We start from the raw sequence: 15,775 nt of genomic DNA, 5'->3' as shown, positions 1-15,775 counted from the left end.
TTGTTGTTGACATAATATGTCGGCGTAAAGTAATAGACAGCTTTAGATTTTCGCGATGAGGACGTTCACAGAGGAAAAAAAACTGTTCTGCGCATGCGCAAATTTACTTATAAAATCGACCTCGCGTCGTCTGGGTTCGCACGGTCGGTTCTGGGCTACTTTTGCGTCCGCTCCAATTCAAGGTCACGAGGCATTTTTTTTTTTTTTTTTTTGCGGGGGGGGGGGGATTTATCATTCATTTTCCATAATAATTTTCCCTTTCCTATTTTCCATGACTAGAGTAAACAACTGCTAAAAATAGTAAGATTGGAAATCCTTAACAGAAATTTTGTATTTGTTTTCCTTAAATTCAAAGAGCAGTTGGATTCCATTGCATCCGCCAGAAGGAGAAACCTCTACTTACTTTTGTATGTCTGTCTGTCCATCTGTTTGTGTAAAAGATAACTCGAGAACAGATAAACAAATTTTCACAAGATTTGCAGGGCGTGTTCATAATGATGTAAGAAAGAAACGCTTAAATTGGGGTCATGAGATCAAGGGTCAAAGTTCACGGAGTCATAATGGACGTAAAGTAAGCTCGATCTCTCCCCTGTATTTCTATAACTCAACAATGGATGATTAAATTTTCACCAAAATGTATTACGTATATAGATTTTCCTATACCTCTATGTTTGTGCTGGAGATACTGCCTACAAAATGGCGATACCTTACTCATAGTAGTTGCTTGGCGGAGGTTTGCTCTCTCGGAATGCTCCTCTGATTCCGTCATGAAAAAAACTTTAAGATATCAAATTTTAGTATTAAAGAATAACAAAAACAACAAAAACAACAACAACAAAACGAGGCCAGATTTCTATGTATTACCCCCTGTTCTTTTATCTTCAGTAGATTTACTAAGCTAACCGTTACCTAATTCTATCAGTTACTTATATTTTTTTCGGCATCACTTGACCGTCTCTTTCAGAAAACTGCAAGAGGGAAGCAAGCAAGAACAAAAATAACCACGTTGTTTTTCCCAGCGGCAGAGCGCTATAGGCGTTCGACCATGCCTGATCGTCCGGCCTTGGCAGGTGATCGGGGAGATCGTCCCCAGCCTACCCAGCCCCGTCCGATCTCCATACTCCGAGACGAGGAGTTCATCGAAAACGGAAATCGGTACACTCTCGACGGGCATCGCTTCTCGTTCGGGTCCCTCTCGCAGGTGTCCGACACCATTCGCGACCTGCTGCTGCACCCGAACGAGATCGCGAAGTGCCGAGAGAACCCACTCACCCGTCGCGGAAAGCGGATCCAGCTGGCAAAGATGCTGATCCTCATATCGATACCGGTATTCTCGCTCGCGATACTAGCCGTCATGGACTTACACAAGATAGCCAGCGATAATATCGTCAACGTGGAAGTCAGAAACGTCATTCGCTTCAGGTTTGTATAACTGCAGATGCGTCACACAAGTTTCTTTACATGTAAAGGCCACCGCACACTACACGATCAGACTGGTCTTAAAGTCTTAAGCCAAGCTGGATCTTAAGACCAGTCGTACGACCGGACACCGCACACTATACGACCCGACTGTACAGCGCGCGCTGTGCGCACTGCGTGCGCTTGCATTTTACTGCATTGTGAATGGCTGAAAGCCTACGACTAGTCGTAGAAATTCAACATGTCAAATCTCTACGACTGGCGCTAAGACCCAGTCGTATGACCAGAAAAGGGCAAGACTGTGACGTCACACTTCTAGTCTTAAGGTCTTAAGACCGGTGAATCGGGGCAAAATCGCGTAGTGTGCGGCGGGCTTTACTCTTCGAAGGTATAGATGCAAGGAATCAGCCAGGGATTTGGACCTGTCACCTACTGCTTACCGGGCTGCGGAACAACTTACTGAGCTAAAACTTTAATTCATTGCACTAGTAGTGACTTAGGAAAAGTGGAACACATACCACATGCCTCACTTGTTATTCTTTGGTCTTGTTCATAATATGACAATCAACGACAGAATGTCAGATATCCACAGATTATGATGCAGATCGAATTTGATCTTAGTTATGGAGAGTAACAACAAAGAAATAATCTATCACTACGCTCTCTGAGATAAAAATGAAATCAAAACAACTCGTCATCCACGTAACACTAATATCTTTGATGAATAATTCGATCACAGTCGTGACATCGGCGTGCTGCTCAGCTGCCTCCAGAAAGAGCGGGACATGAGCACCCTCTACGTCAGTGTGATCGGCACAGAAGACAAGGAGTTCCTCTCCGAGACCTACGAGTTGACGGACATGGCGCTGTACGAGCTCCAGGACTGGCCCGTGGAGACCACCATCATCAACGAGCTGCCGTTCTTCCGCCAAAAGAGCGACTTCCAGGTGAGGCGTAGTCTTGATCAAAGGTTCTTTCAGTTGCTGTTTGTAATTGCCCGCGAGGCGATTAGAATGTCATCGCGCAAGACAATTGAAGGCGCAAAGAAGAGAGTATGGGGACCCTTGAAAAAAGAATAGGTTGGATGGAGACATTGTGGCAGTTTTGGTGCTTCTTTGATGTACAGTTTGCTTTCAAGTATTTTGCATTTAAATGACTTGTGTCAATTGAAAGCGCTGTAAAATCAAATGTAAAGGTACGCATGTTAGTTCTCGATATAGTTATCACTGTGATTATCTTTCACTTCATTATCATTGGTATGACTCTTATCATTATCTATCCTTGTCATAGATAGTTAGGTGTATGAATATGAAAATTACAGTTCATTATTTCGAGTCAACTGTGACAAGCTGTAATTTCTGTGGGGATATTTTAATCGTATGCAAGGAGTAATGTCAACTGGGAATTCTATTTTTGAAATTTTAGAGGGCGTGCGTTATACTTATTGATGATGATGATGATGATGATCAGCATCATCATGATATGAGATTGCAGTGATAGTTAGAGAAGATAGATGATTATGATTAAAACGATAATATTATGATAATATACGTTGTAGTCGTCTTTAGTACCACAGTATCTAGTTTCGTGAAGAGTAGAACATTCGTGAGGGGAAGAATTTCATTTGATTTGAGTTGATTCAGTTTGATTTGATTTCAACTTAAACGCTGCCCTCGCTCTACAATGCCTCCAAAAGGCTCACCTAGCCAATCACAGGCGCCATCTGCATCGGTTCAACACCACGGCACATCTCGAGATCGACTTCTACACCGATCCGCTCCGCATCTTCATCGATTGGCTCTACGACAGCGTGGGCAACTCGGAAGGCAATGGCCTCTGGCGAACGTTGGTGGCGTACCAGCTGCTTATCGTCAGTATTGTGGACATAGGAATCGAACGAACGCTAGGTAACCGCAGCGACAGGATTGAAAAGGGGGGGGGGGGGAGAACCCTCAGTTTTCTTTTTACTTGCTGCCCATTATTTATTAGTTCTACTTCAATTGGATGAAAGTAATCGGAGTTGTTAATAGATCACTAGACTCTCTGTTCTGATTTTTTTTTTAGTCAGTGCCAAGTTGTTACCAAAAAGATCACCATTATTGCCGGTATTATTTCTCTTTTTCCTGTTCAATTCCTCCCCCCCCCCCTCTCTCTCTCTCTCTCTTTCTGGTGATCGTTGATGAGCTAAGGGCCGGTGCCTTAATCGCAAAATATATGTCACTAGATTTGAGCAGTTTCTTGACTTCAAAAATAAAGATATATATCTCTATACCACATTATTCTTCATTATATCACGTAAATAGAATATCAAAGTCATGTGGATGCCAGAAATACGCTGCTCTGGAAACGGTTACTATGACAACAAGTGTACTCCACATCTCCTCTTGTTTCCTCAGGCTATCTCTTCCTGGCGCACGGGGGCTTCCTCCGCCACGAGGACTACGTGTGGTACCTCGAGAAGTACACGGTCGGCACCTGGAACTTCGAGGCGTCGAAACGCTACGCACCGCTCATCAGCAGCCTCTACAACGAACTGGTGGGAAACCAAACCGATTTTACATCTGTCATTGAGGTAGGTTTGATCGCGAGTGTCTTTTGTTAATCGTTAATTATTACAGCTCTCAAATTGCAAAGTATCGTATCGCGTAAAAGAAATAGAATTAAACACAGTGAGTATGGATTCACTTAGGATGTAATCCATTTACACATTACATACAAGTATCACAACTTTCGATATCTTACAATCACAAATAATCATCAAATGATTACGCAAACAAAAGTGTTAATTATCTCTCTCAGTAATCTCGAAAAATAGCTTATAAACGTGTGCAAATTTGACGAACGTTTTATATTTTCTTAACCTTAAAGTCAGTTGAATCTATCTAAGAGTTTGTGTACGAGTTTCTCTCTGCAACTATAATGTAAAATCATGAAGAAAAGAGTGAGAAACTGAAATGTGATAATGTGATAACGTTTACAACTTACACTAGATTGATAGAATAAATTGCCGTATTTCAAATCCACAAATGCCCTTTCGTCATAATGTGACAGTCCATATTCATTTCAACATATAAGCGTATTTATAATCATCAATTAGTAATTGGTGCCTCTTATGATCTTTAACATCGTCAATTTTATCATGAAGTGTAACATCCCACACTTTCACTCTATTCCTAGCCTAAACCCTGATCCGAGACTTAACATTCAGCCTGATATCCTTCGAGCCCTTATCCCGAACTTTAACCCTAATTTTATCTATGTCATTTACCCGCTAATTTTGATCGATCGCGTTTGATCGCACTTGATCGCAGATGATGCGAGAGGAGATTCTCGAGAGCGAGAAGAACGACCGTCAGCCGAACTTTGCCGATGCCACGCTGTGGGTGGAGAAGATGACGGTCTACATCGACATCCTGGAGAACCTGCAGAAGATCATGGCCGAGACCATCTTGGAGCAGCTCAACTCCGACATGGAGAACGACACCAAGGCGATCGCCATCAGCATCTTTCTCGTCATCCTCGTCGTCATCATGTGCCCGCTCATCCTGCGCGCCTTCTGGACGCTCACTACCACTATTCAGGTAACGCGTCACATCTGTGTCACTGACTGGACAGGTCTCAACCAGTTTGAAGCTTTGCAAGCTTTGCAAACGGTGCAAGTTCATCCAGTTACTTAGTGATACATTTTCATCAATATTTCATGAATGTTGATGCCACGATGTTATCTTTTTCTGCTATATACCCGTGACCACTACAAAATGTGACTCTTTTTTTTGGGGGGGGGGGTTGCATCAAGTATAGTCGCTTCAGGAGTCTATAGAAATGAATTGCCATTTCATGGCGACTAAGCAAGGTTAATCGCTAAATTGCTGTGGGCAAAATCTAATCACTCTTGCCCAAGGAGAGCTTAGTGCCTAAGTAGAATAATACGGGGAATTGATTTTGTTTATACATGCTCCGGCACCTCCATTGACTTAAAAACACTAAAGGGTCGCTATGAGTCCCAAACAAAAACTATGACTATTCGTCGACGATGCAATTGCGGTAGCAGCAGGGAGGTGAGAGTTACTCAATGACTCCTCCTATATACCCCCACTTTCTACGTTTCTACAGTGCTTCATCTGAATGAGATGAAAAAAAAACCAAGGACATTCATTTGAGAAGATTTCAATACACTCTATAGTCTCTTATTTTGATAAGGTAAAAAGCTTGACAGTGAGTCAAAGGCCACACACAGGAGCTTAAGAGCTTATAACGGTTACGCCCTTAAGAAGCATCAAGAAAAGGTCACTCCGGTGAAAGAATCGGCATCTCGCCCGAACTCAACGGCCTTGTGAATGGAGAGTAAAGATACAAGTACCTGTTGGTGCAGAACAAAGTTCTGCCGGAATAGTTTCTTTTAGCACCAGACTGGCTCCAAACTCTGCAATGCATCACAAGGCACCACGAGGACACAGATATTCTTACCGTTATTCATGCGACTCCTTCAAATGGGAAGCATCAAACGGCACAATTCCGCCTGAGCCAGACCGTAAAACAGACCGCTTGTGTACACAATCGGTTTTCCCCTCACTGTGTAAAACACGAATGTAAGCTGGATTAAACCCAGGATTAGACAAATTGCATTAGAAATTACACATTGCGCGCATAATACTAAAATATCAGACTGAATAAAATCTCTGAGAGATATCTTGTCCATTGAAAGTGTAAAATCGTAAATCGAACGATCTTGAGGTACATGTTTATAGATTGAATAAGGAAGATATACATTTTACGAATTTCATCTTCGGATATGAGTTTATAAGTATTCTACAAGAGTGGACGTAAGGAAAATTAATCATTATTTTGATCGCTTCGTGTTATAGTGGAGAACACTATAGTCTTTTAGACAGAAGTTTCTTTGTGTCATGTGTGTGAAATAGATTTCAATAAAAAAAAATCAGGACATAAACTGTCTAATCATTGTAGGCACTTCTTGCCCTTATCAACAGCGTTAATTTTTTTATACATAAAAGTATCAATGTCACTAGATTCATGATAATAATGATGATAGTGGGGGCACTGTGGCATAGTGGATAAGACTCCCGACTCCCGATCGGAGGACCCGAGTTCGAATCCCGCCCAGTGCTTACGTCCTTGGACAAGATGTTTTTACCCACTGTGTCCCTCTCGACCCAGGTGTATAAATGGGTACCTGGCAATGCTAGGGTAATAATAATAGCATGGCCCTCTTGTAGAGCAGTGGCAACACTGAAGAGGCTATCCTGGGTAAATAAGACCTTATTATTATATTATTATATATTATATAGTGAGTATAGTCGTAGTAGAAGTGGTGGTGGCACCTGTAGTATAGTAGCAGCAGCAGCAGCAGCAGCAGCAGTAGTAGTAGTAGTAGTAGTAGTAGTAACAGTAGTAGTGGCTGTAGTAGTAGTAATAGTAGTAGTGGTAGTAGTAGTAGTAGTAGTAGTAATAGTAGTAGTAGTAGTGGTAGTATGTAGTAGTAGAAATTATGATAATAATAATTCATATTGTTATGTATCTTCGTTATCATCATCATTTTGATTATCATTGTCATCACTATATCAACATGCTACTTGTACTTCCATACTTATCGTCACTTCTTGTGGTAGAATTGTGCCCTCTCGCTGGCGACTCAGATGAAGGCCCTGAACACGGAGAAAAAGCGCGCCAACTGGCTGCTGTACTCCATGCTGCCCGAGACGGTCGCCAACCAGCTCATGCACGGCCACATCGTCCAGGCCGAGTGGTACGACAGCGCCACCGTCTTCTTTGCCGACATCACCGGCTTCAGTCAGCTCTGCGCCGAGAGCACGCCGATGCAGGTCCGTCGCGTGAGGACTGTTTTCTTTTTTATTATTCTTCGCTGATATTGTCCTTAGGTTCAATATTTATATGTCTGTTTGTGTGTGTGTGTGTGTGTGTGTGTGTTTGTTTGTTTGTATGTTTGTCTTTCGACAGATAATATTGCCCTTTTCAAATAATGATTATGTACATTATTTTCTGAACATCTTGGAATTTTCCACGTGTTGGACTTCGAATGTCATTATAAGCAAGAGAAGGAGTCTCGAGTACGCCATTTGTAGTTCCAACAAGGTTTTTATAACAAAATGTTCTGCCCACCTCGGGCCTTCGTCAGCGTATATAAATGATAAGTCTTTGCAAACAAAATCGACATGAATTATAACAACATAACAACACCCTCGTTAATAATGATGAAAAAAAACTTTTTGAACTACAAATGGCGCACAGGAGATTCCTTTTTCTACTTATAATATTAATTCCTGAAGATATATGCTGTGTTTACTAAACTTATTCATATAAAAAGCAGAGAAAGAAAGTGGTGCTTCTTATGGCAAAATTATAAGAATTTGACTAATTTGGTCCTTTCATTCTTACAACAAAGGTAGAAAATGTAATCAGCCGAGGCGAGTGTCATCTGACAGAAAAAAGAAGAATGCAATGTAAAGATACCCGTACGATGCTATATCTAATTAGGTGTACTCATAATATCACAGACTGCCCTAACTTATATTTCAAGTTTGTCTATGTCTGTCCATTCAAAACGTTTATCGCCATCAGGTGGTCGAAATGTTGAACGGACTGTATCTGGTGTTCGACTCCCGCATCGAGCACTACGACGTCTACAAGGTCGAAACCATCAACGAAACCTACATGCTTGCCTCGGGTATGCTGACCGTCTGTTGTAATATGGGACGATGTCGATAATCTAATTAGTTCACCCGTGTGAACGTCAATTCAAAGCGATAAACGTTTCATATTGTTTGCGCTTCATTACACACAAGTCTGATTACAGCTACTCTGGTTTTTTTTAAAACCCTGAGAATACCATGCTTTGTTTGTTGTGACATTCTTCGTGTATGGCCATTTCAGTCGATTTGTATCAGCACCACAAACTGTCTACTACGTTGTGTCAGTGTTCTTTCTTTCATTCCTGTTATTTCGAATGTGAAATGGAAAAGAAAAAAAAAAAGATGTACCAACCTGAATCCACGGAATCGGAGACCAGAAAAGTAGCCTACACAGCAGTAAGAAATTATACAGCGTCTACTCCACTTTAGTAAATGTTATTCTCATTAAAGAGATCTTTTAAAAAGATGATTTTGATTTTCTTTATTCATTACTTATCACATGATGATAACTTATTCATGTTATCGTTGATGATCGGTTGTAACAGCAATGTTAGCAAGATACTGTATATTCATAATATCAACATACATTCAGATTTTACGAAAACAACAAGACGTACTTTAACGGTATATTCAAACAAACTAAAGTTACGAGTTTGATAGACTGATAACAAAATTAAAAGAGATCTTTATGTAGAGCTACGGGATAAAGGAAATCAACGGTGATCTGACTGAATCATGGCAGAATTTATTGTGGGATTGGAGTGGAGAAGGCTGTCATTGGAAAAGCAAATATCTTGAAGAGACAACAGCAATGAAAATGACAAGAGTAATTGTGCGACATAGTGATAGTTTTGATGATGATCGTAATCATTATCAAGATATTGATTATGATTTACATAATGATTATCATTATTACGATTCTTGAGATAGTCATCATCAGCACCACCATTATCACAGTCATCATTGCAAAGGATGTATAAGCAGGTTGACGCAACGTGATTTCCCTGTTTTTTGTCCCACAGGCCTCCCCGAGCGAAACGGCAACGAGCACGCTGGCGAGGTGGCCACGGTCGCTCTCGATCTCCAGTACCACATCAGTTTCCTTGAGGTACCGCACAAGAGAAACAAGAAGCTGAAGATCCGCGTAGGAATCCATACGGGTGAGCAACCACCGACGCGACGCCACCGAGGGGGTGTTCGATATGTTCATGTCGTTGCAAACATGAGAAAAAAAAACCACCACCACCACCACCACCAACAACAACAACAACAACAACAACAACATCATCATCATCAACAAAAAATTTGTTCGATATGTTCATGTAGTTCCAAACTTGAGAAAACAACAACGACGACAACAACAACAACAACAACAACGTCATCATCATCAACAACAAATATGTGCGATATGTTCATGTCGTTCCAAACTTGAGAAAACAGCAACAACAACGACGACGACGACAACAACAACAACAACAAACAAACAGACAAACAAACAAACATAACTTTAGTGACGATGTTGATTAAAATCCCAGGCAAGATTCTTTTGGCCATAAGAGAATAAAGACAATACCTGAAGATTGCAAACGAAAACGAGAATATCTCTATTCTGTATGCCTGAGTCGGTTGTTTAGACCAGATATCTGCAGGATAACCCACAACGCAGATAAAGGCCATGATTTTTTAGATGCGATATAAAATTTAGGAAGTCCTAAGAAATACTTATGGAAATAGTTTATTTCTAGACCTAGTTTGATGTAAACGATTTATTTCCAGACCTAGTTCGATGTAAACATGAATATTATCTAATACCCGCTCTTACTTTGTTAGTTTTGACCCACTCTTCTCCAGGCCCAGTCGTAGCTGCCGTGGTTGGTCTGAAGATGCCGCGTTACTGTCTTTTCGGCGATACCGTCAACACCGCGTCTCGAATGCAGACTACTGGTGCTCGTAAGAGTTAACGATATGTTTTGATATCACTATCTTATTATCATTATGGTTATTATTATTATTATTATTATTATTGTTATTATTATTATCATTATTATTATTATCATTATTATTATTATTATTATTATTATTATTATTATTATTATCATCATTATTATCATTATTATTATTATTATTATTATTATTATTATTATTGATATAATTGTCAATGTTTTTGTCATTAGGAACAACAATAATGATGATATCGTTATCATCATGACGTTTATCATCAATTTTATCTTAATGTTATCGTTGCAATTATTGTATCTCCCTTTTTCCGTGCTATATACGCTTCAAATGGCAAAAAAAAAAGAAAAAAAAGAAAAATGTGGAACTACCAAATCTGTTTTAGGTCACTCCGAAGGACAAAGCAATGAGGATTAAAAGCCTTATCCATAGGGCAAACCACTGCTGCTGCCGTGAAACTTGAACAGGGGAGCTCGAGATTTGACATCCGCGATCATGTCCAACAGATCCTGGGATAACTATCTGATTATGCTGTGTAAAGTGTGAAGGGGTACAGAAATGTGTGTCATTATCAGACCCCTTCACACGCCATTCAACGGTCATTCAACGTAAGAATTCGAATGAAAGCAAAGGCAAAGCAGAAACAAGAGCAAAGCTGTACAAAGTTCCCCCTTCCCCCCCCCCCCAAAAAAAGTCAGCAATTTAGACGAACAAGGAACAGACCTACAATCAAAGAATAAAAAAAAAACACGAACAATTGGCAAAAGTAAGGAGTGGATTAAGATGATATGGCATCACATTTTTAATTGACAGATTAAACGAGATTTGAATGCAATTTAACATTGAAGTTTAATCATAATTCTACGAAGTACTAAACCTAATTTATTCGGAATCATGTCTGGAATTTCAAAGACGATTGGTTGAATGGACTCGACAAGTGGCGTTCTCTGATCGGTGGCAGGTGTACAACCCCAGACATGATTCTGAATAAATTAGGCTGTACGAAGTAGAATGAAGGTCATGTGTCATTATCATAGTGATTGCGTGAGAAGCGGAGGGATCCCACTCGAATTCGCGGCTGCCGATTTGTTCTTGATATTCCTACAAAATCTGGCGTGAATTTGGATGTAACGACTTAAAGTGTTGAGCACCACGGGACACTTTTCTCCAACAAGGAGAAATGATGATAAGATAAAAATGTGGTCTCCTTTATCAAGGGTTTCTCTTCAGTGTTGCCACTGCTCTACCAAAACTTATTACTACCCTATAGTGTTGCCAGGTAGGCCTACCTATTGATACTGGGTCGAGAGGAACACGTCGGGTAAAGACATATTGTCCAAGGACACAGCCTATGTCCGCTGACCAAGTGCCTATACGGTAGGCTATTGATGGGATCCGAACTCAGGACCTCCGATTGCATGTCATGCGACTTTTCCACTATGCCATAATGACCCCACATAACGACGTTGTGTTACGTAACATTGTGTATCATCTTGAGTTCTTTTACGATTTGTAGCACGAGAAAGTGCGGGATAAGTTTCCTTTCAACCACAAAAGGCCCTTATCAGGTCCATGCCCTTATAAATATGTTGGTTAAGTAGGTTTGAGAGAAGGTGAAAAAATAACAACAACAACCAAGGACACAAAACGCTTCAATAGGTATAATAGGACAGCGACCTATTGCAGTTAAGACGTCCTTTAGAGCTGAGACATGAATAGCTGTAGTTTTTCTGTTTTTTCAAGCAAAACAACCAAAGGTAAGACTGATGTCAAAGGATTTTCGAAAGTAGATCATCATTATCACCCCCTCTAACAATTTTATTCTTCTAATTACGTCACATGCCGTGCAATGCTCTTTTTATCAGCGGACATTAAAGACAAAAATTTCCATTTCCATTTTCTTCATATTTTTCACAAATAGCAAAGAAGTATGATTACACAATACGAAAATCATACAAAAACATGAATAAGATGAAACTTCACCGAAATGTGCAAAAGTTTGTCTTAACACAAGGTCTGTATACACGAGAGTTGAGCTATGGTCATAATGCAAGAAATATGATAGGGCCTGATACGTAAAAGCAAGCTTGTACAGCGGCGGGTCCCTTGAAAATCAGATTAGGGGAACTATAGAATACATATATTTCTTAGACCATACTATAGCTGGGGAACCGATTAAAAAAAACCCATCAAATGAATGTTACTAAATAAAATACAGAAAGGCCGCATGTTGCAACAATATCATTACCTACCACAAGTAAGGACTTTGGGAGAACAACGACTAAAATTGTAGAGATTCAAGTGGGTATGAAGGTATAGATGATGACGTAAGAGTATGGCATAAATACATGATTTAAAGGTGGGATAATAAAACATTTAGAGTGAATGGAATATTACACAAAAGAAAAGTTCATGAAAAATACATGCTGATCTTCACTAACATAATTTGGTGTGTAATTTTTCCTTGTGCTTACGTTGGTTGGTTTGTCACATTAAATTAGTATAAGACTTAAACCAAAGGGCTGGTGTGTTTGGTGTGTAAAACCTCGATTGTTCAAACTAATACGAATTGGCTGGTTTTACTTTGTCGGCACCGGCGTCAGTGTCCTCAGGCAAGACACCTTTATTTCCATTGCTCAGTTAATAAATGCAGAAATTAGACAGTCAATCATGCACATATGTTCTGACCAGTACATGTATACGAATAGACACTAACTTTAGATGGTGTATAGGTGTAATTACACCTAGTTTGCGTGCTCTTCAACACGGTGTATGGGTGACGCCGGCATTTACGCCTGCGTACATGCGCCAGACATGTTCCTATAAGGGTTTTCACACGGTGTTTAAAGTGGACACCTGAGATTGTGAACAGGTGTAATCTTAATTATTGCGTAGAAAGACGACGTATCTGCTAGGTTTTGAGATAAGCAGCAGACATTGTTCTCAGGTGTCACGTGTATTGACATTGACCTGTGGTATTGGCCATATGCAGGGCTCGACACTAACGGTGGCCCGGTGGCCCGGGGCCACCAAAATTGAAAGTCGGGCCACCAAATTTCAAAAAAGGGCAAATTTGGTGGCCCGCCTCGGGCCACCAAATTTTTTTGAAAAGTACGTCAATTAATTCGTAACTTTTTGCGCCGGAAATTAGCAGTTATATTTGTTTAAAGGATGGATGAAAAGGACTGAATAAGTGCCTGAGAGTGAGTGTTGCGAGTTTGTTGAGGTTTATTTATGAGTAGATGTATGTTCTACTTCCAATTCTTACTATGACTGGATAAAACTTAGATATTTGACTCATTAAAAAAAAACAGGACTTTTAATGTTTTTTTTATTGTTTTTTTTTTTTTTTTGGGGGGGGGGGGCCACCAAATTTTTCTCTCGGGCCACCAAAAATTTGAAATTGAGGATTTTGGTGGCCCCATCGGGCCACCAAACAAAAAAGTTAGTGTCGAGCCCTGCCATATGAATCATGACATATTGTGAACAGGCTGAGCAGCTGAGCGGAGATTGTGGATTTTCGCCTGTCTAATAGTGGGCGAAGCAGAGAGAGAAAGGGCGGGAGTAAGGTGGGATATGTCTTAGAGATGCTGTATTCTTTAGACTTGCATCGTACAATCGTGCAGACACGGAAAAACTAGATAGCAACTATCATTGACAATAAATGGTTCGAGTTTCACTCTCAATAACACAACAGCCATCATGATCTTTTTCCCAACTGCCTATCGAAAGCTAAGTTCCCGCATGACGCAAAGCAATCAACCTATTAGCCATTGTTCGGTTACCGAACGAAGACATCAGATCCAAAATTAGAGTAAAAGCAAATTTTCCTTATCAGTTTGAGAAAAGCAGAGCATTGCATCGCTTTAATCTTCTTCTGTCTTTTTATATAGCCGTGAGCAGATTTATTTTTACTCGATTCATTCTTGAAAGAATGTAATATGCCAATCATAGACAAGGCATGCATGTTCGATTGATCGTTTTTCGTGGCCAATCGCAAGAAAGGGAAATCTGCTTCTTTACATTATTTCTTTACATCACAGCTAGGACCAACTTACACGTTGTGCCTATCATATCGATTATCTCATTGATCATTATTTTGATTATTATAATATTATTCACTGCTTGATTATTAGCCAGTAGGTGTTCATTAAGTGAAACTGTGAAATACTTGGTATGTGATAAGCTATAGAGCTTTCACTCATTATGTTGTCATTAACATCATTTACGTCATAACTAAAAGAATCGCCTGCTGATATGTTGTTATATTGTTGTTGTTGTTGTTGTTTTCCCCTCCATGTACAAATAGCGGGCCGTGTGCAAATTAGCAGCGAGACGTGTGAAGCCCTGAACACGCTTGGAGGCTATAAGGTCATTCGGAGAGGAGAAATTGAGATAAAGGTGCAGTTCTTGTTGCATTCTTCGCTTTCTCCCCCAAGCGCAACTTTTGTTCTCTATGTTGATGTTGCTGCTGCTTTTGTTGTTGTTGTTGTTGTTGTTGTAATTGTTGTTGTTATTGAATTTAACATTATAATCCTTAGTGAAGAAAGGACACTGGTAAGACGATGAACGCGTCAATTTAGAAAACCCCCAAATGCTAGGAATGCTTGGATTGTAGAAAAATAACAATTAAGCAGCCATCAAAACGTGAGACATAGAAGTTACGCAGAACCAAACAGATGTCAGAATTTTCCTCAACACGTTCCTGTTCCCTAAGGAACTTTGCAAAAACAATTAAAAAAAAACAACCCACAAAGCTAAAAAAAAAACAACAACAAAAAAACACACAGGAAGACTCGTGATCACAATATACAAATACGACTATGCAAATTTTCGTCGCTAATTATATACTCTTCTTAATTACGAAAAGACACGCGTTTCATGTTCATACAGAATGTAGGTTAATTATCCTCATTTATGGACATAATATTATGTCCAAGATTTAGATTTTGAGTGAAAAAAAGGTAAGGATGAATTAATGGAGATTCTGATGAAAGGTGAGAACCGGGTAATTAGGGTCACTAGAATTGATATGCGACTTTTCCGTGTTAAAGACAGCAGATTGTCACATTGAACAAAATCATGTTGAAGTTCTCTTTAGATACAGACTTGAAATAATGCCAGGGTGATCAAAATGAGGTGAAAGCTCGTATCAAAATCTCATGAGTCTCTAATGATATGCCTTATTGTTGTTTGATTTCGATCCTTCTCCACGGCGATGATGGTGGCCATGACGACCATGGCATGGTCGACATCGTATCGTCATCGACGAAATTATGTCCATAACGACGACTTCGCATCGCTATCAACGACTTCGTATTTTTCATCATTGACGACATCGCATCGTCGTGGACGACAACAGGGCAAGGGGATGTTGATCACGTATTGGCTGAACGGCAAGGATAACTTCGAACATTCCATCGTTCCGCTGATCGACCCGTCCAGCCGCTTGGGCGAGCCGTCACTGCACGAGCACAAGTACGAGCACATGTACCAGCACATGTACCAGCAGAAGTATACGGGCCGTATCCAGATCCGCCGGTTCCAATCCTCGTCGTCGAGCGGCGGGGGTTCGTTTTGAGGAAATCATCCGCTTTTTGTTTGCTTGTTTGTTTGTTTGTTTGCTTGCTTATTTTCGTTCTGTAGTTGGTAGTTTTCGTTTTCTTTTCAATTATTTGGGATGATATCCTTAAAGAGGAGAAAATTTTCTCCCTTTTTTCTCGCCAGAA

At 40.2% G+C, this 15,775-nt stretch overlaps 1 protein-coding gene across 1 annotated transcript; it reads left to right on the top strand.

Moving 5' to 3' along the window:
* The first annotated feature begins 1,045 nt into the window (after window positions 1–1,045).
* Window positions 1,046–15,627, top strand: LOC139732075 (uncharacterized). The gene is made up of 11 exons (XM_071642950.1): window positions 1,046–1,422; window positions 2,159–2,366; window positions 3,116–3,326; window positions 3,816–3,991; window positions 4,731–5,000; window positions 7,050–7,262; window positions 8,020–8,125; window positions 9,113–9,250; window positions 9,942–10,040; window positions 14,356–14,447; window positions 15,409–15,627. The coding sequence occupies exons 1-11, from the start codon at window positions 1,046–1,048 to the stop codon at window positions 15,625–15,627; spliced, it is 2,109 nt and encodes a 702-aa protein (XP_071499051.1).
* Window positions 15,628–15,775: the final 148 nt, after the last annotated feature.

This window comes from Diadema antillarum, unplaced genomic scaffold (assembly GCF_040938485.1).
Source record: "Diadema antillarum isolate AM-2024a unplaced genomic scaffold, OU_Dant_1.0 seq00000398_RagTag, whole genome shotgun sequence".
NCBI classification, from domain to species: domain Eukaryota; kingdom Metazoa; phylum Echinodermata; class Echinoidea; order Diadematoida; family Diadematidae; genus Diadema; species Diadema antillarum.
The sequence above is the reverse complement of the archived record's forward strand: the minus strand, read 5'-3'. Positions and strand labels throughout refer to the sequence as shown.